General features: G+C 44.8%; 2 protein-coding genes across 2 annotated transcripts in view; both read right to left on the reverse strand.

Moving 5' to 3' along the window:
• LOC116023543 overlaps positions 1 to 3787 on the reverse strand; it is a 5261-nt gene extending 1474 nt beyond the window's left edge. Inside the window, exons 1-3 of the mRNA XM_031264544.1 lie at positions 3559 to 3787; positions 2650 to 2964; positions 2140 to 2292 (exon numbers count right to left, since the gene is read on the reverse strand). Of these exons, the coding sequence (XP_031120404.1) occupies positions 2140 to 2292; positions 2650 to 2964; positions 3559 to 3787 (697 nt within the window). The remainder of the gene's footprint in view (positions 1 to 2139; positions 2293 to 2649; positions 2965 to 3558) is intronic.
• The window catches only part of LOC116022221 (farnesyl pyrophosphate synthase 1-like), a 462332-nt gene that overhangs the window by 253586 nt on the left and 186425 nt on the right, over positions 1 to 22321 (reverse strand). The gene's annotated exons all lie outside the window — the stretch shown is intronic.

Genomic DNA, 22321 nt, shown 5'->3' on the forward strand with positions numbered 1-22321 from the left:
CTTAGATTATTTTATCCATGCATGTTGACTGCCATTCAGCCCCTTGGAGAAGTACCAGTTCATCGAGACCAATGTTGATGTCTCGACCACTTGATGTCTCGATCCCATGTATCGAGAGATCTATCTCTCGGACTCTGCTTATGTCTCGAACTGGATTGTTGTATCGAGAGATCCTATCTCTCGAACTCTGCTTATGTCTCGAGACTTAGTTGATGTCTCGCAGACCCTTATTCCTCCAGTGTTGTCCCGTGCCTTCTTCTGATCTGTCTATAAGATTACAACACGAGACTTCTAAGATGTTCACACAAGTTTACCTTAAGCTTAAATATTTTCCGAGTTGAGCTCAAGTTACCCGGTTGTATTTTCGCTCTTAGTTTACTTGTCGAACTTACATATAATTTCCTATCTTTCGAGACTTAGAGGATTATAGATTACATTTGGTATCATCAAAACCTATTACAATATGTTCCTAACAATTTCCCCCTTTTTGATGATGCCAACACTATACTTACTTATATGGCTGATTTGTAAGAAAATAAACTTTGATTTTATTTTCACCGCATACGGTAAGTTTGACATGAAAACTAATATGCTAAGACATGAATAACAGACACACGCAACACCCCCAGCAAAAGATATATATATTGAGATTAAGGGAATGTTTACATAACTGAGCAGAAAAGTTAAAAGAAGATAAAGAACAACATGAAGTTTGGAATGCATGTAGACATCGAGAGCTTACTGCTTGTTAGCTTTCCTCTTCTCGTTTATTGCTGATCGTGTCTTAATGGGATCTTTGGAGTTCACCTGCTCGAGATATTCATCTGATACGTCATCTTTGGAGTTCACCTGCTCGAGATATTCATCTGATACGTCAAGGTGAGAGTTCACCTGCTCGAGATATTCATCTGATACGTCAAGGTGAATGTAGTTGATGAAGGGATATTCATCTGATACGTCAAGGTGAATGTAGTTGATGAAGGCTTCACCTATGAAGTTACCTTCAATTACCCCATCTCTCCACCAATCGATGCATTCTAGAGGAGTAAGGCCATTGTGAAGAGATAAGTCAGTTTTGGCAAGAGGAGTAAGGCCATTGTGAAGAGATAAGTCAGTTTTGGCAAGAAGACTTACTATGATGTGAAGAGATAAGTCAGTTTTGGCAAGAAGACTTACTATGATTCCATTAAGATATTCTGTTGTGTCTTCTTTGAACCCTGACTTGAAGTTTTTCATAAATTTCTCATCTTTCTTCTCCTTGGCCGTTTGTTGTTCTTGCCTCTTTCTTCTTCTTTCTCGGTCTTCTTCTCTTCTTTTCTCCATTTCCAGTGTGTGCTGAACCCTTAAAATTTCTGCTCTTTTCGCTTCCTCCAATTTTTTGCTTATTATCCTTGGAATTTTCTGAGGAGGTCCAGTGGTTAAGGGTTCACTAGCTGCCCTTTTCTTGCTTGTGGATGTCCCTCGTGTTCCTAGATTTCCTTCCCCCTTGTTGGCATCATTCTGACGGGAAAGAAGAATGGACACCCCTTCGACAAGTGATTGTAGCTGGGCAGGCACTTGGTTCGACAGATCATCGAGTATGGCTTTCATCACATCCTGTCGNCTCATCTTTCTTCTCCTTGGCCGTTTGTTGTTCTTGCCTCTTTCTTCTTCTTTCTCGGTCTTCTTCTCTTCTTTTCTCCATTTCCAGTGTGTGCTGAACCTTTAAAATTTCTGCTCTTTTCGCTTCCTCCAATTTTTTGCTTATTATCCTTGGAATTTTCTGAGGAGGTCCAGTGGTTAAGGGTTCACTAGCTGCCCTTTTCTGAGGAGGTCCAGTGGTTAAGGGTTCACTAGCTGCCCTTTTCTTAGGAGGTCCAGTGGTTAAGGGTTCACTAGCTGCCCTTTTCTTGCTAGGTCCAGTGGTTAAGGGTTCACTAGCTGCCCTTTTCTTGCTTGTGGCAGTGGTTAAGGGTTCACTAGCTGCCCTTTTCTTGCTTGTGGATGTCCCTCGTGTTCCTAGATTTCCTTCCCCCTTGTTGGCATCATCCTGACGGGAGAGAAGGATGGACACCCCTTCGACAAGTGATTGTAGCTGGGCAGGCACTTGGTTCGACAGATCATCGAGTATGGCTTTCATCACATCCTGTCGAAGTTCACTGGAATTTTGGAAGGCTTGAAGATCGGCACGTAAATCGGCTACTTCAGCCTTTGCTTTCTCAGCTTCTGCTCGAGCTACCGCAGCTTCATTGGCAGCTCGCCGTGCTTCATCTTCAGCCCATACTACTTGTTCGAGAAGTTCTGCATGACGGCCTTGGGATTCACATGTGCCAGCGGCAGGCATTGCAGCATTGCGGACCACAGTGAGTATCCTCTCGAACTGAGCCATCTTCTGAGATTGATCGGCCATGAATTGACGCACCTCGCCAATGAAAGCTTCTTCGGCCTGTCGATCATTGTCAGAAGTGGAAGAAGAGAAGTGAGAAGTACCTTTTATCGGAGGGGACTTGGGTGCTTCCAGATTTCCACCCATGGCTTGCAGTTGCGAGTCCACCTCTCGATTGAGTGTCTGAGGGACGGCAGGGACACTGGGTTCAGAGCGCGAAGGTAGCTCCATGTCAGGTGCTTCCCGGTTTCCACCTGAGGGATGGATCACTTCTTGCTCATCACCTCTCGAACCTGGACCCTTAGCTTTAGCTGCTGGTAGGATTGGATCAGCTAAGGGAGAGACTCCTGTAATGGATGCTTCCCGGTTTCCATCCAGTTGAAGGTTCCCATCAGCGTCACCTCTCGAACCAGAGCTGGACATTTGATTATCTGCTGGAGAGTGTGGATTTGAGGAGGAAAGATGTGCATCGACAGGTGCTTCCCGGTTTCCACCATTGATGGGTATATCATCTCCCTCGTTACATCTCGAACCAGCAGTACTTGGGACATTCTGCTCTTGTTGCTCATCAGATTGCGTCTCAGTCTGCTCAGGTGAGTCTGGAATCACCACAATTTCGGGAGCAGCTGGTGCACTCCATCTTTGTCTATCAACCATCCTGGCTGCAAAGGTTGATGTTGTATCATCTGGTAGCAGGAATGGTGATGGCAGTTCCATATCAATAGAAAATCCTGGGAGTTGGAACAACAGAGTTTCACCCTCTCGAACTGTTTGTGCTTCGTTTGTGTCAGCCGAGGGTGTGGACTCAGGTGGTGGCAGAAGTAGNTCATCTTTCTTCTCCTTGGCCGTTTGTTGTTCTTGCCTCTTTCTTCTTCTTTCTCGGTCTTCTTCTCTTCTTTTCTCCATTTCCAGTGTGTGCTGAACCTTTAAAATTTCTGCTCTTTTCGCTTCCTCCAATTTTTTGCTTATTATCCTTGGAATTTTCTGAGGAGGTCCAGTGGTTAAGGGTTCACTAGCTGCCCTTTTCTTGCTTGTGGATGTCCCTCGTGTTCCTAGATTTCCTTCCCCCTTGTTGGCATCATCCTGACGGGAGAGAAGGATGGACACCCCTTCGACAAGTGATTGTAGCTGGGCAGGCACTTGGTTCGACAGATCATCGAGTATGGCTTTCATCACATCCTGTCGAAGTTCACTGGAATTTTGGAAGGCTTGAAGATCGGCACGTAAATCGGCTACTTCAGCCTTTGCTTTCTCAGCTTCTGCTCGAGCTACCGCAGCTTCATTGGCAGCTCGCCGTGCTTCATCTTCAGCCCATACTACTTGTTCGAGAAGTTCTGCATGACGGCCTTGGGATTCACATGTGCCAGCGGCAGGCATTGCAGCATTGCGGACCACAGTGAGTATCCTCTCGAACTGAGCCATCTTCTGAGATTGATCGGCCATGAATTGACGCACCTCGCCAATGAAAGCTTCTTCGGCCTGTCGATCATTGTCAGAAGTGGAAGAAGAGAAGTGAGAAGTACCTTTTATCGGAGGGGACTTGGGTGCTTCCAGATTTCCACCCATGGCTTGCAGTTGCGAGTCCACCTCTCGATTGAGTGTCTGAGGGACGGCAGGGACACTGGGTTCAGAGCGCGAAGGTAGCTCCATGTCAGGTGCTTCCCGGTTTCCACCTGAGGGATGGATCACTTCTTGCTCATCACCTCTCGAACCTGGACCCTTAGCTTTAGCTGCTGGTAGGATTGGATCAGCTAAGGGAGAGACTCCTGTAATGGATGCTTCCCGGTTTCCATCCAGTTGAAGGTTCCCATCAGCGTCACCTCTCGAACCAGAGCTGGACATTTGATTATCTGCTGGAGAGTGTGGATTTGAGGAGGAAAGATGTGCATCGACAGGTGCTTCCCGGTTTCCACCATTGATGGGTATATCATCTCCCTCGTTACATCTCGAACCAGCAGTACTTGGGACATTCTGCTCTTGTTGCTCATCAGATTGCGTCTCAGTCTGCTCAGGTGAGTCTGGAATCACCACAATTTCGGGAGCAGCTGGTGCACTCCATCTTTGTCTATCAACCATCCTGGCTGCAAAGGTTGATGTTGTATCATCTGGTAGCAGGAATGGTGATGGCAGTTCCATATCAATAGAAAATCCTGGGAGTTGGAACAACAGAGTTTCACCCTCTCGAACTGTTTGTGCTTCGTTTGTGTCAGCCGAGGGTGTGGACTCAGGTGGTGGCAGAAGTAGTGTGTCAGCCGAGGGTGTGGACTCAGGTGGTGGCAGAAGTAGTACTGTGTTGAGTGCCACCTTAAGTGCTTCAGAGGTCTCGGATTCATTGTTGAGTGCCACCTTAAGTGCTTCAGAGGTCTCGGATTCATCTCTCGAAGCTGCTACCTGTTCGTCCAGAGCAGAGTCACTTACTTGGGACAGGGGGATTGCTGCCGTTGCAATAGGAGTTTCAGAATCATCTCGAGCAACCCCAGAGGTCTCTCCTGGACCTCTCGTGTGTTCTACAGTCTGTCCCAAGGATATAGCAGTGGCGAGCCTGATATCTTCTCGAAATTGGGCATCAAGTTCTGGGTCCTCCTCAGGCTCAACCTCTGTTTCATCAGCAGCTATGCCCTTCCCTTTATCAGTTCTCCCAAGATTTCTCTTGGTTGCATTCATTTCATGGGCAAGGTCAAGAAGTTCATGAGCTGGGATTTCAGACATTCCCAACCACTGGAGAGCAAACTGTTATTCTGTCTCCATTTCTGCTGCATGTGCTATCAGTTGGTGAAATGGACCTGTTCTCCAGTTAATCCATCTGAGTACCCTGGAGAAACCATCGATCATAAGTGCAGCTGCAACTCCCAACTGAGTAGTGACCTCTTCATCTCCATCATTCTGCCCGTCAGACAGAATCTCTGTAGTAGAAATGGCTTCCACAGTCGGTTCAGTGATCTCTCGATCGTTATCCGAGAGATCATTTTCCAATCTGAGATCTGCTATTCAATTTGAGCAGATTCAGTGGGCGTTAACTCAACATTATGAGCCCATTGTACTGGGTCCCTGACCACAGTGTCCTGTTCAGCATCAGCAGATTCGAAATAGTCTTGAACTTCAGCTGCTGGAGCAGTTATCTCTCGAATCTGAGTGACAGGAACAGATTTGGCTTTCTTGGCTCTCTTTGGCAGAACAATCCTCTTGATCAGTGTACCAAGAGGTTCATCATCAGAGTTTTCCTCCACAGTTTGGGCTTTCCTTTTGCCCTTTCCCTTAGGTTTCGAGGGAGAGGGTGCAATCTTAACACCCTTAGACTTTGGAGCTTGAGATTTCGTCCTACCCATATAGGTATTTCGATGAATCTCTCTCCCTTCCCTCAACTGTAAGCCCTTTAAACTGAGTAAATATTGAACAACAAAACCGAAACCAACCTTTTTACTGATCGACAGATTGGTGTTTGAGACTGAGCCCTGCACTTGTTGTTTGAGGAAGTTGAAGATGATATGTGCCCAGTCCATTTGATTGTTGTTCCAGATGGCATGGAGGATTTTGAGAATGTCCAGATTAATCTCATCTGTTCCGGACACTTTGCCGAGAATGAACTTCATGATGAGGTCGGTGGCAATGGCAAACCTCTCCTTCAAATGGAATTTGCGGAGGGCAGAGGTTGCTCTGGGCGGTGCAATCTCCACTCGGATTTTGTCCCAAAAAGCTTGCTTGTCCAGATTGTATTCCGAGAGGTGCTTTACTGCCTCTTCTGACGCGGCAAAATCGAATGCTGCCCTTAGGTCACCGATGGCGGTCGTAATGTCAATCTCGTTGAATCTGCTTTCAATCTTGCCCTTCGTGACCTTAGCATTAGCGAACCATTCGGTGAAGTCGAGGTCGTGAATGGTTCGGTAGTCATGCGTCATATACTTCATTAGTCCTGCCTTCTCAAACTTCTTCAGGACCTTCTCCGCCATCTGTGGATTCGTCGAGTGTTTGACGAAGCCATCTCTGTCAAGGATGCTTCCTGCCTTGACTTGCTTGACCTGAGTGCGTATGTGGTTCAGCTCCCTCTGGTATGCGTCGGAAGATGAAGTTGAGGTTGAAGATTCGGACGCCATTGATGAAAACTTTGATGTTTTGGAGGGAATGTGTACAGTGTATGTAATTTGGGGATTTTGGGTATTCGGATTGAGCTTGAATCCGGGTAAGGATGATGGATTTGGCTTTTATATCTTGTAGATATGGGTCGGATATGTGGGTAGGGTTGAGAGTCTGACCCGACTTGAGATCTCGATTAATTTGAAAGAGTTGAAAGGTCGGAAATACCCCTTATAACGGTCAGCGTGTAACTTAAGGTAAGGGTATTTTTGGGAAGATATAGGACGGTTTTGGATTCAAGATAGTGGGGTATTAAGAGGTGATATATCTGTATAAGCATGCTCCCACTCATCAAGATAGTGCCCATAAACATGGAAACCGTCAGTAACCGAAGATCACGTGGCTAATATTAATTTCCAAATTAGCCGTTCCACTTATATCCGTTGAGTTTATCAGTTTCACCTTTCGATGGTGAGCACTTACCGGTACTAGTTTAAGGATCTTCCCCCTGAGTGATTGATCCCTAAACCTCCTTATCCCTCCGTCTTGATCTGGAAAGACTAATAGCAGTGCATTCAAATGGTTAAGGATCTTCCCCCTGAGTGATTGATCCCTAACCCTCCTTATCCCTCCATTTAGAGATACGTAGAGAGTCAGTTTGTTATCTTTCGAAGTGATCTCTCGAACTACCTTTCTTCGAGACATATCGTATATCGGCAAACTGAACATGTATCTCTCGAACTACCTTTCGAACACAGATTGCGATGATAGACACAAGATTGATTCATCCAAAAGATATCACTTGGAACATTTCCTTAAGTTCATTTAGCGATTTCCACATACATTACATATGAATCAATATCCTATTAGATTCCCTAGAAACTTTTGTTTGGCCTTGGATAGCCTTATAGGAATCTAACGTTAGAACAGAAACTAGCCATCTAAAGTCCTACTTATCCTAATAACAGAACTAGAGGTGGCTACTCCTTCTTGTTCTTTTCTCTGCTGCTGCCCTCCTCACAGGTTCCATCTCCCTTTCCCTTGGTTCTCCATTTGGTTGAGGGAGAGCCTTTTCCAGAGTGTGCAGCTGTAGGAGTCCCACTTATACGGGACTCTTCTCCTGACTCCAGTATCCCATCATTGTGGATCTCCTAGCATTTGGGATCCATTCACCTTGGATGGGAATAGGATGCTTGCTTGGATTATCAGGAAGCTCCGCAATCTGTTCACCCTTAGTCGATTCTGGATAGTTTTCTCCTTGGAAGTCTTTGGACTTGGTTGCTGATTTCCTTCCTCTATACCAGAACAGTACATCGTATTTTCCTTTCTTCTTCTCCATGAAGAAGTCGATGACATAAACTGCTGAAGGAAATCCTTTATTTATGTCCCAAAAAGTGAACACTGTAGAGTCACGGAATGCTACATGAATGACCATTCAATGCTGTGTAACTCCAAGACTGCCATAAAGTTGATGAAACCGCTTCCTCACATGCGAAACAGTTCATGGCACTTAATACAAGAAGATAGGATTAGACCATTCAACCCAATTCTATCATTCCCAATTCTAACCTTAATTGAGAGAATCTATTTTCACATAACGCTTTGGTGAAAATATCTGCTAGTTGCTCCTCCGTTGCAACATATTCCAAAGTTATATTCTTTTTCTCAACATGGTCTCGGATGAAGTGATACTTGATATCAATGTGTTTTGTCCTTGAGTGTAACACTGGATTCTGAGTGATAGCTATGGCACTTGTGTTATCACACATAATCTTAACCTCTTTACATTCAACATCATAATCCAGTAACTGTTGCTTCATCCATAAAATTTGAGCACAACAACTTCCAGCTGCTACATATTCTGCCTCAGCGGTGCTTGTAGCTATCAAATGCTGTTTCTTGCTAAACCATGAGACAAGTCTTCCACCTAGAAACTGACATGTCCCAGATGTGCTTTTTCGATCAATTTTACAACCGGCAAAGTCCGCATCTGAATATCCCATTTGTTCGAAAGATCCACCTCTCGAATACCAAAGTCCAACACTTTGCGTACCCTTGAGATATCTAAGAATCTTTTTAGATGCATTTAAGTGACTCTCCTTAGGACTTGCCTGAAATCTAGCACATACACCTACTGCAAAGGATATATCTGGTCTACTAGCAGTTAAATAAAGAAGAGATCCGATGATACCTCGATACGTAGTTTGATCGACCTCTCGGCCTTCATTGTCGATATCGATACGTAGAGAGGTTCCCATGGGTACTTTGACTGAGGATTTCCCTTCTATGTTGTATTTCCTGAGCAGATCCTTGGTGTATTTCTCCTGGTTGATGAAGATGCCTTCATTAAGTTGTCTCACTTGTAGTCCAAGGAAGTAATTGAGCTCTCCCATCATGCTCATCTCGAACTTCCCTTTCATCAAACTAGAGAACTTCTCGCACAAGTTTGGATTGGTGCTCCCAAAGATGATATCGTCCACATAGATTTGCACCAATAAGATATGATCCCCATCCTTAATTCTAAACAATGTTTTGTCCACTAGGCCTTTGGTGAACCCACACTGAAGTAGAAAAGAGGATAAAGTGTCATACCAAGCTCTCGGAGCTTGTTTTAAGCCGTAAAGTGCCTTCTTTAACTTGTATACTTTGTCAGCTCCCACGTCCTTCAAGAAACCCGGAGGTTGTTCAACGTACACCTCTTCTTCAAGAAGTCCGTTCAGAAAAGTGCTCTTGACATCCATTTGATACACTTTGAAGTCTTTGAAGGCGGCATATGCGAGAAAGATGCGTATGGCTTCGAGACGTGCCACCGGAGCGAAGGTTTCATCAAAATCTATCCCTTCCTCCTGGCAATATCCTTTAGCAACAAGTCTGGCCTTGTTCCTAACAATGACTCCATCCTCATTCATCTTGTTTCTGAAAACCCATTTTGTGCCAATGACATTCTGATGATGAGGTCTCGGAACTAGTTCCCACACGCCGTTCCTTTCAAACTGATGAAGTTCCTCTTGCATGGCTTGCACCCAATCTGGATCACATAGAGCCTCATCAATCACCTTAGGCTCTATTTGAGATAGAAAGCAAGCAAACATGCTTTCTCTGTATGCTGATCTGGTCCGAACTTTGTCACGTACATCTCCAATCACTTGATCAGCGGGGTGACTTCTCAGCCATCTTAGGTCGGGTTGTGGCTCCTCAGTTGATACTTCCGTTGTAGGCTGAGATGTGGGTTGATCATCTATGATTTGGATTGGATCAACTGAGTCAGGAGCTTTCTTCTTGGCAGTCTCTTCATCATCTGATTCTGACTGGAGTTCTGCTACGTCTCGAACTATCGACTTCTTCCCATCGAGAGGTAAGTCTGATCTCTCGATTGATTCCGGCTGAACTACCTCAAAACTTTCAGCTACTTCCATTGACTTTGATGGTTAATCTGTCGATGCTCTATCATCAAAAGAGACATGTATGGATTCTTCAACCACCAATCTCCGCTTGTTGAAGACTCTGAATGCTTTACTTGTCGATGAGTATCCCAGAAATACTCCATCATCTGCCTTTTCATCAAAAGTTCTTAGCTAAGTTTTTCCATTGTTGTGGACATAGCATTTGCACCCGAATGTGTGGAAGTAGCTTACATTCGGTTTCCTTCCATTCCACAATTCATATGGAGTCTTTCCAGCTCCTTTCACAATCGAGGACCGATTTTGGGTATGGCACGCTGTGTTGATTGCTTCTGCCCAAAATCCTTGTGATATGTTGGCTTGTGAGAGCATGGTCCTTGCTGCTTCCTTGAGAGTTCTGTTTCTCCTTTCAGCAACCCCGTTCTGTTGAGGTGTTCGAGCAGCTGACAACTGATGATGAATCCCGTTCTCGTTGCAGTAGCTCTCGATTACTTGGTTAACGAACTCTCCACCTTGATCTGACCGAATCTTTAGTATCGAGACATCCTTTTCAACTTGAACCTGCTTCAGAAGGTTTGGTAAGGCAACTTTTGTCTCGCTTTTTTTGGTTAAGAACACGGTCCAGGTGAATCTTGTGTAGTCATCTACTACCACAAGAGTGTACTTTCTTCCTCTCATGCTGGGTGGGTCTACTGGGCCAAATAAGTCCATATGGAGAAGACTTAGTGGTCTAGTAGATGATGTCTCGGCTTTAGTTCTGAAAGAGGATTTGATTTGTTTGCAACGTTGACATGCCTCACAAATCTTGTCCTTTCGAAACGTAACTTTGGGCAGTCCTTCCACAAGGTTCCTCTTAGTAAGCTTGTTGATGGTTTTGAAGTTCAGGTGACTCAGCTTACTATGCCAATCCCAGCATAAGTCCTCTTTGCTTCTTGCTAGCATACATAGGGATGGTTTTGCAGACTTCCNACCCACACTGAAGTAGAAAAGAGGATAAAGTGTCATACCAAGCTCTCGGAGCTTGTTTTAAGCCGTAAAGTGCCTTCTTTAACTTGTATACTTTGTCAGCTCCCACGTCCTTCAAGAAACCCGGAGGTTGTTCAACGTACACCTCTTCTTCAAGAAGTCCGTTCAGAAAAGTGCTCTTGACATCCATTTGATACACTTTGAAGTCTTTGAAGGCGGCATATGCGAGAAAGATGCGTATGGCTTCGAGACGTGCCACCGGAGCGAAGGTTTCATCAAAATCTATCCCTTCCTCCTGGCAATATCCTTTAGCAACAAGTCTGGCCTTGTTCCTAACAATGACTCCATCCTCATTCATCTTGTTTCTGAAAACCCATTTTGTGCCAATGACATTCTGATGATGAGGTCTCGGAACTAGTTCCCACACGCCGTTCCTTTCAAACTGATGAAGTTCCTCTTGCATGGCTTGCACCCAATCTGGATCACATAGAGCCTCATCAATCACCTTAGGCTCTATTTGAGATAGAAAGCAAGCAAACATGCTTTCTCTGTATGCTGATCTGGTCCGAACTTTGTCACGTACATCTCCAATCACTTGATCAGCGGGGTGACTTCTCAGCCATCTTAGGTCGGGTTGTGGCTCCTCAGTTGATACTTCCGTTGTAGGCTGAGATGTGGGTTGATCATCTATGATTTGGATTGGATCAACTGAGTCAGGAGCTTTCTTCTTGGCAGTCTCTTCATCATCTGATTCTGACTGGAGTTCTGCTACGTCTCGAACTATCGACTTCTTCCCATCGAGAGGTAAGTCTGATCTCTCGATTGATTCCGGCTGAACTACCTCAAAACTTTCAGCTACTTCCATTGACTTTGATGGTTAATCTGTCGATGCTCTATCATCAAAAGAGACATGTATGGATTCTTCAACCACCAATCTCCGCTTGTTGAAGACTCTGAATGCTTTACTTGTCGATGAGTATCCCAGAAATACTCCATCATCTGCCTTTTCATCAAAAGTTCTTAGCTAAGTTTTTCCATTGTTGTGGACATAGCATTTGCACCCGAATGTGTGGAAGTAGCTTACATTCGGTTTCCTTCCATTCCACAATTCATATGGAGTCTTTCCAGCTCCTTTCACAATCGAGGACCGATTTTGGGTATGGCACGCTGTGTTGATTGCTTCTGCCCAAAATCCTTGTGATATGTTGGCTTGTGAGAGCATGGTCCTTGCTGCTTCCTTGAGAGTTCTGTTTCTCCTTTCAGCAACCCCGTTCTGTTGAGGTGTTCGAGCAGCTGACAACTGATGATGAATCCCGTTCTCGTTGCAGTAGCTCTCGATTACTTGGTTAACGAACTCTCCACCTTGATCTGACCGAATCTTTAGTATCGAGACATCCTTTTCAACTTGAACCTGCTTCAGAAGGTTTGGTAAGGCAACTTTTGTCTCGCTTTTTTTGGTTAAGAACACGGTCCAGGTGAATCTTGTGTAGTCATCTACTACCACAAGAGTGTACTTTCTTCCTCTCATGCTGGGTGGGTCTACTGGGCCAAATAAGTCCATATGGAGAAGACTTAGTGGTCTAGTAGATGATGTCTCGGCTTTAGTTCTGAAAGAGGATTTGATTTGTTTGCAACGTTGACATGCCTCACAAATCTTGTCCTTTCGAAACGTAACTTTGGGCAGTCCTTCCACAAGGTTCCTCTTAGTAAGCTTGTTGATGGTTTTGAAGTTCAGGTGACTCAGCTTACTATGCCAATCCCAGCATAAGTCCTCTTTGCTTCTTGCTAGCATACATAGGGATGGTTTTGCAGACTTCTTGCTTCTTGCTAGCATACATAGGGATGGTTTTGCAGACTTCCAATCCCTTGCTAGCATACATAGGGATGGTTTTGCAGACTTCCAATCCATTGCTAGCATACATAGGGATGGTTTTGCAGACTTCCAATCCACTATGTACATACATAGGGATGGTTTTGCAGACTTCCAATCCACTATGTACATGTTTCCTTTCCTTGCTGCTTCCAAGACGACTTCGAGAGATTCCTCATTGATAATCCGGCACTTGCTTTAGGTGAAGATGACCTTGTAGCCTTTGTCACAGAACTAACTTGTGCTTAGGAGGTTAAACTTGAGTCCTTCAACATAAGATACCTCCTTGATCACCAGTTCATTCTTGTGGATTTCACCAACAGCCTTCGTGCGTCCTTTCTTCTCGTTGTCGCCAAATGTTACCAAGGGACCTTTGATAGGGTGGATGTTCTCAAGCAGCGTGAGGTTTCCAGTCATATGTCTCGAACATCCACTATCAATGAACCACACGTCCCTGGTTTCCTGCAAGAAAATTAAGTAGATTTAGGTACCCAAACTTTGGGTCCTGGTAGGTTAGTGAGTTTAGGCATCCATTTATACCTTGGGCCCATTACTCCAGGCTTAGGTGCAATGTAGCCATTGTACGTTTGATAATTAAAGGGAATGCTAGCAAAAGTTTTGGGCCTCTTTGGTGCATAAATCAACTTAGGTTTAGACTTTTCAAATCGGCTTACGCACCATGCCTTTCATACGCTGTTTGGTCATGTGAAATTGCTGGAAGTGAGGTTTCTTCCAGAAACCATGATCCGATGACCAATCCTCACTAGATGGATAGAGTCTGCCTTTCTCCATCCGTGAGTTCCTAACTCTATGGAACTCAGACCTTCCATATTTGCCTTGAGGCGCATTATATGGAATGTAGCTTCTTTTGTACTTGGAACAGCCTTGCGAGAGATAGCTAGGTGATCTCTCGATATTGATAACCCGGCTGTTCTTTGTAGCATTCCTATACTTTCCATTGCTGGTGTATAGGGACGGTTTGTGGATTGCTACTCTGGTCTTTCCTGTTGGTCTTTTATGACCATTGTTTGGTTTGGGTTGAGATCCTCCATTATTTGGAGTTTCCAAACCATTGGTCTGTTTATCTCTCGAGAGACAGTCTTGACGGAACCCTAGACCGGTTCTATCACTGGTGGTCTGTGATCATTCACCATTTTCTCCATGGCTTTGGAGGAATTAGTGTATGATGCTATGACCTTTCTAAGATTAAGCTCTCTGGTCTCTCGAGCTTTGCACTCTTCAACCAGTAGGATTACTTTGGCTTCTAACTCACTTACTTTGAGAGTTAGCTCCGAATTCTCTTTCGAGACGTTCTTAAGCATATCTCTTTCAGCAGTTAGCTTGCTGTTTTCTTCCCGGATTTTGGCATGAGTGCTGTTAGCGATAGCGAGATCCCTTTTAAGTGTTTCAAGCATCTCAAAGGATCTTCATCGCTTCCGAACGAAGAACAACGAGGTAGAGGTAGAGCAGCGAGATGTGGAAGTAGAGGTTACCTCATTGTCAATGGGCCATTAGACATTGATCCTCTTCTTCCTCGGTGTATAAGCAGATGAGTCCCCTCTCATCTTCTGAGCTGCTGCTGCCTTCACTGGAGCTCGATGTCTCGGACTCCTCGATTGCTCTCTCGAGTTCCTCAGCAACAAGCGCCTTTCTGCGCAGATGTTTCTTTGAATCTCCCTTGAAGCCACTTTGTGCTGGCTTTCTTTGGATTCCTCCTTTCTCCTGGAGTCCCTGCCTTCTTGGCCTTGATACTTACTTACCATAGGGTAAGGGCACTCGGCTTTGAAGTGTCCTGGTCTCCTGCAGTTGTAGCAAAGACCCTGATTTTCCTCCTCTATCCTTCTGGATGAATGTTTCTCATTGTTCCTTCTTGAGGAGGAAGGTGAACTTGTGTTGCTCTCCGTTGACTTCCTCATGAATTTCCTGAATTTTCCTCATGAAGAGAGCAAACTGTTCGTCAGATAACATATTAGTAGGGTTAGGGTCTGACCTTGAGGATGTGGATGGTTGATCAGCAACAAGTGCCACGTTTCGTTGGTCCACTACGTCCTCATCTCTCGGGAACATCTCAAACTCGAAGGCTTTGAGGTCTCGAAAGAGTTGGTTTGTGGAGGTATTCTTCAGATCTCTGTGATCTCGCATTGTGATCACCTTCATCTCCCACTCCTTGGTTAGGCCTCGTAGGACCTTCAGGTTTAGTTCCTTCTGTGGGATGTCCTTATTTAGATCATTGATCTCGGTTGTCAGCTTCATGAACCGAGATTCCATGCTGTCGACGCTCTCTCCTGGCTTCATATTGAAGTCCTCGAACTTCTTCATAGCCACAGTGTGTGACCCCTCGGCTTTCCGGCAAAGCTAAAGATTCGAAAATAGCGATATAAAATTTTTTTTTAAGCTATGACATTTGAGAGAAAACCATTCGGGGCTTGAAATAACTTTTTCTCTTAAGGATTAATTATCGATAAGCTACGAACTACGTATCGGTTACGAACCGAGAAAATTTTAAGGACGTAGATTCAATTCGCATTTTCTAAGAATTGGGATTATTAAGTATCATATGATTAAACCTGAATTTTTGATTAGCTCAAGAGAAATCTTAAAGATTAAACCTGAATTTTTGATTAGCTCAAGAGAAATCTTAAATATTAAACCTGAATTTTTGATTAGCTCAAGAGAAATCTTAAATGGACTGTAAGGGATAAATTGTTACGGACTCTGAACCTAAATTTGGCGGATTACCGAAAAATTCCCAAAATTGGTGATTTGCGACGGGAATATTTTTACGATAATTTTGGTATTAGAATTTTCCCGAATTAAGTTATAATCCTCCGAACATTCATCTGATTTAAGCATAAACTGGCCAATTAGATTAATATCTTCATAAGGGATTCATGAGGTGATGACAAGTGGCAAAACCCAAATCTTAGTCTAGATTGAGCCATTTAATGTTGTGACATAAGGGGTATGGTGCATTAGTACTTGTGACTTCCATTCCAAGCCAAACATTTATGATCATCTCTCTCCTCTCTTCATCCCATTTTCGAAAACACACTAAGGTAGAAGAAGAAGAAAATTGTTCAAGTCTTTCACTTGTGATCTAGAACTTCCACTCATTTTCTCCACTCAAGTGACCAAGTCTAGGTAAGACTTTAAGCTTTGATGGTTCATTCATCTCTAGAACTTAAGTGTTAATGTTAATGCATGAAAATATGGTTGTTATGGTGACATCTTTAGGATTTTTGGGTGAAGAACTCCAAGGAAGGCATCATCAACTTTTAAGTTTTAAAAGTCTTCTACAAAGGTAAGGAATCCCTTAAGTTGGCTCAATCACTTGAATATAAACAATTGCTAGGAAATTACACGGTTAGGAATTTTTACGTGATAATTATGTGTTATGTTATGGATCTATAAATTGGCTTCAAAATCCTTACTTTGATTTTTGGTAAATTCTAATATACATGTTACAGCTATTTTATGCATGTATAGGTTGTATTCATGCCCATATAAATTTATACTTGTGAAATTATTGAGTAAAAACCAAACTAGTTTCCAGCAGTGACTTTCGAAAATTATTGGGAAAAATTGGTAAGGCATTTTGACTCCAAATTTTGTAGACATGTAGATCAACACGTTTAGAACCTACATATAAAATTTCATAATGATCGGAGTAGTGTAAGTATGGTTTTTGCTCATTTCTCCAAAACTGGTCCAGTGAGAAGAATATTTCGGACCAAGGGCAAAAAGGTAATTTTCTGTGTTAATTCGTGGACCTATATGACCAAAACTTTTTATGGACATCAAGTACTATGAGTTAGGGTTCTACCATAAAAATTTCAAGTGAAAAAGAGTTCGGGAACTATTTTTACCGGCCCGATCTTTCGAGTGTCGCCAGCAGAAACCTCCGACAGCGAGGCTGGACGCCTCGCGGACGCGCGCGTCCGCTGCGCGTCCGTAGGCGCCCAGCCTTCGGCACAGCCCGCCGAACCAGCGGACGCGGTCCGGACGTGCGTCCGCTGGTGCGGCCAGTCGCGAGTCCGCGCGACGCGGACTCGTTTTCGACTTGTTCTTGACCCGGTTTTTCCCCGATGTTTTTAACCTTGAGTGTTGTGACGTTTTGAAAGCCTACGGGCATCCGGGTGAATGTTTTGAAGGCAAAATATTATATTTGTATATTTTACGAATTTGGGAAATATTTGCGCTTTGGAAATTATTATGACTCCTATGCTTGGATTTTCTGTGATGTGACTAATACTAACCTAAGTATGCGGGTCGGGAGGATATACTTGAGTGAGTTTTGGCTATGGAGTCGTGTGACTTAAACGTGGGTGATGTGTTCCCCACGTGTTAATTAAAGACGGGTGATGTGTTCCCCGTGTACGAATCAAAGATGGGTGATGTGTTCCCCACGTGATAATTAAGGATGGGTGATGTGTTCCCCATGTACGAGTCAAAGGTGGGTGATGTGTTCCCCACGTGTTACTTAAAGATGGGTGATGTGTTCCCCAGGTACGAATTAAAGGTGGGTGATGTGTTCCCCACGGGTGAATTTAAGTTGGGAGCTGTGTACTTCACGGGCAAGGTGTGAGAGCTAACCGTAAGATGTCCTAACATTAGAGGTGGGAGTTGTGTACCCCACGGGTGAATTAATGAACGTGTTATATGTTTGAATTACCGAGGATAAGTGAAACTGCTTGTTGTTAGAATGTTTGCAGGTCGATTGCGATTGATGGGTAATGTTATCTTGCCTTGCTATTACTGAAACCTATTTTTGAAACCTTTGTTTATTTTCGAGTGATCATGGATATCCTTACTTAGCCGTCGCGCTAACTACACTTCATTGTGTACTTTATCAGATGCAGTCTAGTGTGGGCTCTTGTAGCCCGGGGAACTCCAGTGGTTCCTCAGAGTTTTACTTTCCCCTATATGACTATGATGGCTACGTGCACTTGCTGACGGGTGATGACCCGTATGCCCCAGGCTTCGCTCCAGACCCTCCTGCTCCTGTCTACACTCCCGATTCGGTTCTTGCTCCGGACCCGGTCTACGTTCCTACTTTGGACTCGGTCTATGATTCTACCTTGGACCCGATCTTTGCTCCCGTTTCTCCTCCTCTGCAGTACAGTCCTCCTCCAACTTATCCGACTACTCCCACTCGCATACCGGTTCGCAGTAGTGAGCCGACTTTTCTAGATAAGGTCCAGTCTAGGTTTGGGTTCTATCCCATCGAGGTGTTAGAGGGGAGTGACCCCTTAGAGTTTGTAGTCTTTTACCCCTATCCGTGGGACCCCAGTCCTTCGGAGCATTGGGATGAGTGGTCGATGGTGAACTCTCCCTGCTACTTTTTGGACCATATCACCTGGTTCGCAGGTGAGTGGCATCTGGTGTGGGGAACGTACTCCGGACCCGAGTACCGTCTCTTAGAGGAGTAGGTCGGTTGGGGAGGTTCTAGGTGGAACTCTTTTGTGTAAATATATCTTTTGTCGCCATGTTAAACTTTTGGCTAGTAAGTTTGTACTTAACTCTTGTATATAGTGGTCGCTAGTGCAGCTACCCCCTTTTGCTTATCTATGCATCTGTATATGAAGTTATATCGGGTGATGGTGATGATGTGAATTGGTATTCCTTTCCCTTAGCCTGTGCACCTAGAGTGAACTCCGCATGGTTTCGGCTGGGTTCAGTCTAGGTGTGGCGGTAACTACTCCGGATGGTACGGTATAGCCGAGCCGGGGTGTTACAAGTTGGTATCAGAGCCCTGTTTCGAGTCAAAGCCTGATTCAAATTCTTTTCGAATCAGAATTCTAAATCAAACTTTAATTCGAGTCAGCCCAGTTTCAAAGTCAGCTTAGGTTGTTAAGGCTGATCTAAATCATTGTTACGATTCGGCGAGTACAAGATCAGAGCAGAGCTGGAACGAAGGTCAGGTCGCATGAGAAGGGGCATTTCAATTCTTACCCCGCAGAATCTTATGATTCTGATAGTGAAATGATATGATAGTTATCTGTGCTTTCTTGCATGTGTTTACTTAATCTATTATGGATAGACATTCTAGCATGATGCGCTAGTTATTAATACGCTTGTCGAGACCCTCGCTTAGAGGGTATGATGAAGGCGAATATTAGGGAGAACTATATAAAACTTGAGTAGGTGCTATACTAGCTGCTTAGCTAACTAATCCCGAGAAGACTTTCAAACCTTGAATACTAACTTGGGACCATCGTTCAGCGAAGATGCCACCAAGACGTAATGCACCTGCGGAGAACGAGAATAATCTCTCGGCAATAGATCGAATGGTTCAAGCCATGGAGAGGATGGCTGAGTTGATGCTGGCTCAGCAAGCTCAAACCCAACATCAAATGCAACTAAGAGTAGACTATGCCAAGGCGATAGCCAGCCGACAACCACCATACTACGCGGGCGAAAAGGATCCGGTGATTCTGGAGGAGTGGATCTGAACCTTCGATAAGTTACTCAACGCAGTGAACTGCCCTGCGAACCAGCGAGCACCCTCGGCAGTGTATTATCTGACAAAAGCTGCCGACAATTGGTGGGCGACAGTTGGACCAACTCTCCTGCAAGACCCAGCTTTCGGTTGGGAGGAATTTAAGGTGGAGTTAAGGGAGCAGTTCTATACTGAGCGCATTAAGGGAATTAAGTGTGAGGAATTCCTACGGCTGAAACAGAAAGGAGCAACCATCCAAGAATACTACGACCAGTATGTCGAGCTGATGCGGTTTGCCCAGGAAATCGTGCCGGATGAGGCGAGTAAAGCAAGGAGGTTTGTTCGAGGATTGGACTGGAGTGTAAGAGGGATGATCGCGCCTTTCATGTGCGCAACATTGAAGGAGGCCTATGACAGAGCGTCGGATCATTATCAGGTTTACCTGGACCAACAGGAAGCCTATGGCCGAAACAAGAGGAAGGCCGACGACAACTCTCGGGAGTTTCAGGCGGGAAACAAGAAGGCCAATCAGGGCGGCATTAACACAGTGCAAGGGAGAGGAGGATTCGATAAAGGAAAGCGTTTTGCTTGCCCGAGGTGTGGGAGGAATCACCCCGGGGAAAACTGTCAGGGAGTAAGGATTAAGTGTTATCGGTGCGGTATCGTCGGGCACAAGGCTGCTCAGTGCCAAAGTCAAGGAGGCAGTCCCCAAAAGCCCCTGCAGAATGAGAATCAAGGACGGAGATTCAACGGGAATAACGGTTGGAACCCCGCAAGAGCCAGAGGTCAAACGACGAACTTTCAACCTGGGAATCCAGTAAATGCCACGCCCGGGTCTAACCACAAGGGAAAGCAGGTGGTGGGAGAGAGCAGCGGAGAAAAACAGGGTAGGATCTACGTCGTCAATAGCGCTCAGGCTCAGGCTAGCGACGCCGTAACTGGTACATTCCCCATAAACTCAGTACTCGGATTAGTCCTATTTGATACTGGGGCTACCAATTCATTTATATCCTCTGCATTCGCTGATAAACTAAAGTTAAGGCCTACGGCCAAGTTAAACCTCAACGTCGCAACAGCTTCAGGAGTAATAATATCCTGTAAGGATGGTTACGATGACGTTGCAATAGAAATAGCAGGATTTAACTGTCCCGGAAGTCTCATTCGTTTCGAACTCGAAGGCCTCGATGTCGTACTCGGAATGGATTGGCTGGATAAGTACAAGGCTCAGATCGTATGTAACGAACGAAAGGTTGTACTTCAAGGACCGAAGGGAAAGAGAATATCCTACCGAGGAGTTGACAAACAACCCGAGCCACGGTTGTTAACAATGCAAGGGTTGAGGAAATGCGTTCGCCAGGGGTGCGAAGCATATCTCTGTTTGATACAAGACGCCGAAGTAAGGGAACTCGAGATAGATAGAATCCCAATAGTGCGCGAATTCCCTGACGTATTCCCTGACGACCTCACCGAGATGCCACCAGAAAGAGAAGTGGAGTTCACCATCGATCTTGTACCAGGCACCTCACCCATCTCAAGAGCGCCTTACCGCATGGCTCCCAAGGAGATGGAGGAATTAAAGGCACAATTGGAAGAGTTGTTGGAGAAAGGATTTATTAGACCAAGCGTATCACCTTGGGGTGCACCGGTGTTGTTCGTGAAAAAGAAAGATGGAAGCTTGCGACTATGCATCGACTACAGGGAACTCAACCGAGTCACAGTAAAGAACAAGTACCCTTTGCCCAGGATCGATGATTTATTCGATCAGTTGAAAGGAGCGGGTGTGTTCTCAAAGATCGACCTACGGTCAGGGTACCATCAAGTGCGGGTAGTGAAAGAAGACGTACCTAAAACAGCATTTCGAACAAGGTACGGGCACTACGAGTTCACAGTCATGCCATTCGGAGTGACCAACGCTCCAGGAACTTTTATGGACTTGATGAACCGGATCTTCCTTCCGTACTTAGATAAATTCGTCGTCGCTTTCATAGATGACATCTTAGTCTACTCTAAGACCACGAAGGAACACGAGGAACACCTCAGAACAGTGTTGCGAACACTGAGAGAAAGGAAACTTTTCGCAAAACTCTCGAAGTGTGAATTTTGGAAAAGAGAAGTCGCATTTCTCGGTCACGTTATCACCGAGGAAGGAATAAGGGTGGATCCAACCAAGATACGAGCGGTAGTCGAATGGGAAGCGCCCAAGTCAGTTACCGAAATCCGCAGCTTCTTAGGTTTGGCAGGTTACTATCGGCGATTCGTTCAAGACTTCTCAAGGATAGCAAGACCACTGACGAGTTTACTCAAGAAAACAACTAAGTATAGTTGGAGTAAGGAATGCGAGCAGGCATTCCAAGAGTTCAAGAAGAGATTGACCACCGCTCCGGTATTGACTCTACCTGTCGGAACAGAAGGCTATGAGTTGTACACCGACGCGTCTCACAAGGGACTAGGATGCGTCCTCATGCAAAATGGAAGGGTAATAGCATATGCTTCTCGGCAATTGAAAACTCACGAGGCTAACTACCCGACGCACGACTTGGAACTAGCAGCAGTGGTATTCGCTCTCAAAATTTGGCGGCACTATCTCTATGGAATTTCATGCAAAGTCTATACAGATCACAAGAGTTTAAAGTACATCTTCACTCAGAGAGATCTCAATTTAAGACAAAGGAGATGGTTGGAATTGATCAAGGATTATGACTTGGAAATTCAATATCACGAGGGCAAGGCAAATAAAGTGGCTGACGCCTTAAGCCGAAAGACGAGCCATGCTCTTTGGATATTACCCGAGCAGCTATGTGAGGAGTTTCAAGGACTCAATCTGGAGGTAAAAATGAGCGATCAAAAGGAGCAGGAGGAAAGGTTATATTACATGTCGGCTACTCCAACCCTATTTGAAGAGATCGAACGAGCACAAGAAGAGGATAGTTGGGTGGAAAACATCAAGGAAAAGATGGTCGACGGAAAACATGGGCCATTCGAATTGCACCCAGATGGAAGTGTGAGATTCCAAAGTAGATGGGTGATACCAAAAGGGTGTAAGAAGATAATGGAGCAAATAATGAAAGAAGGCCACTACACGCCTTACTCAGTTCATCCTGGTGGAGATAAGTTGTATAAGGACTTGAAACAAAACTTCTGGTGGTCGGGCATGAAAAACGATGTAGCTGAATTCGTGGCGAAGTGCTTGAACTGCCAAAGGGTCAAGG

This window comes from Ipomoea triloba, chromosome 6, assembly GCF_003576645.1.
Source record: "Ipomoea triloba cultivar NCNSP0323 chromosome 6, ASM357664v1".
Taxonomy (NCBI): Eukaryota; Viridiplantae; Streptophyta; class Magnoliopsida; order Solanales; family Convolvulaceae; genus Ipomoea; species Ipomoea triloba.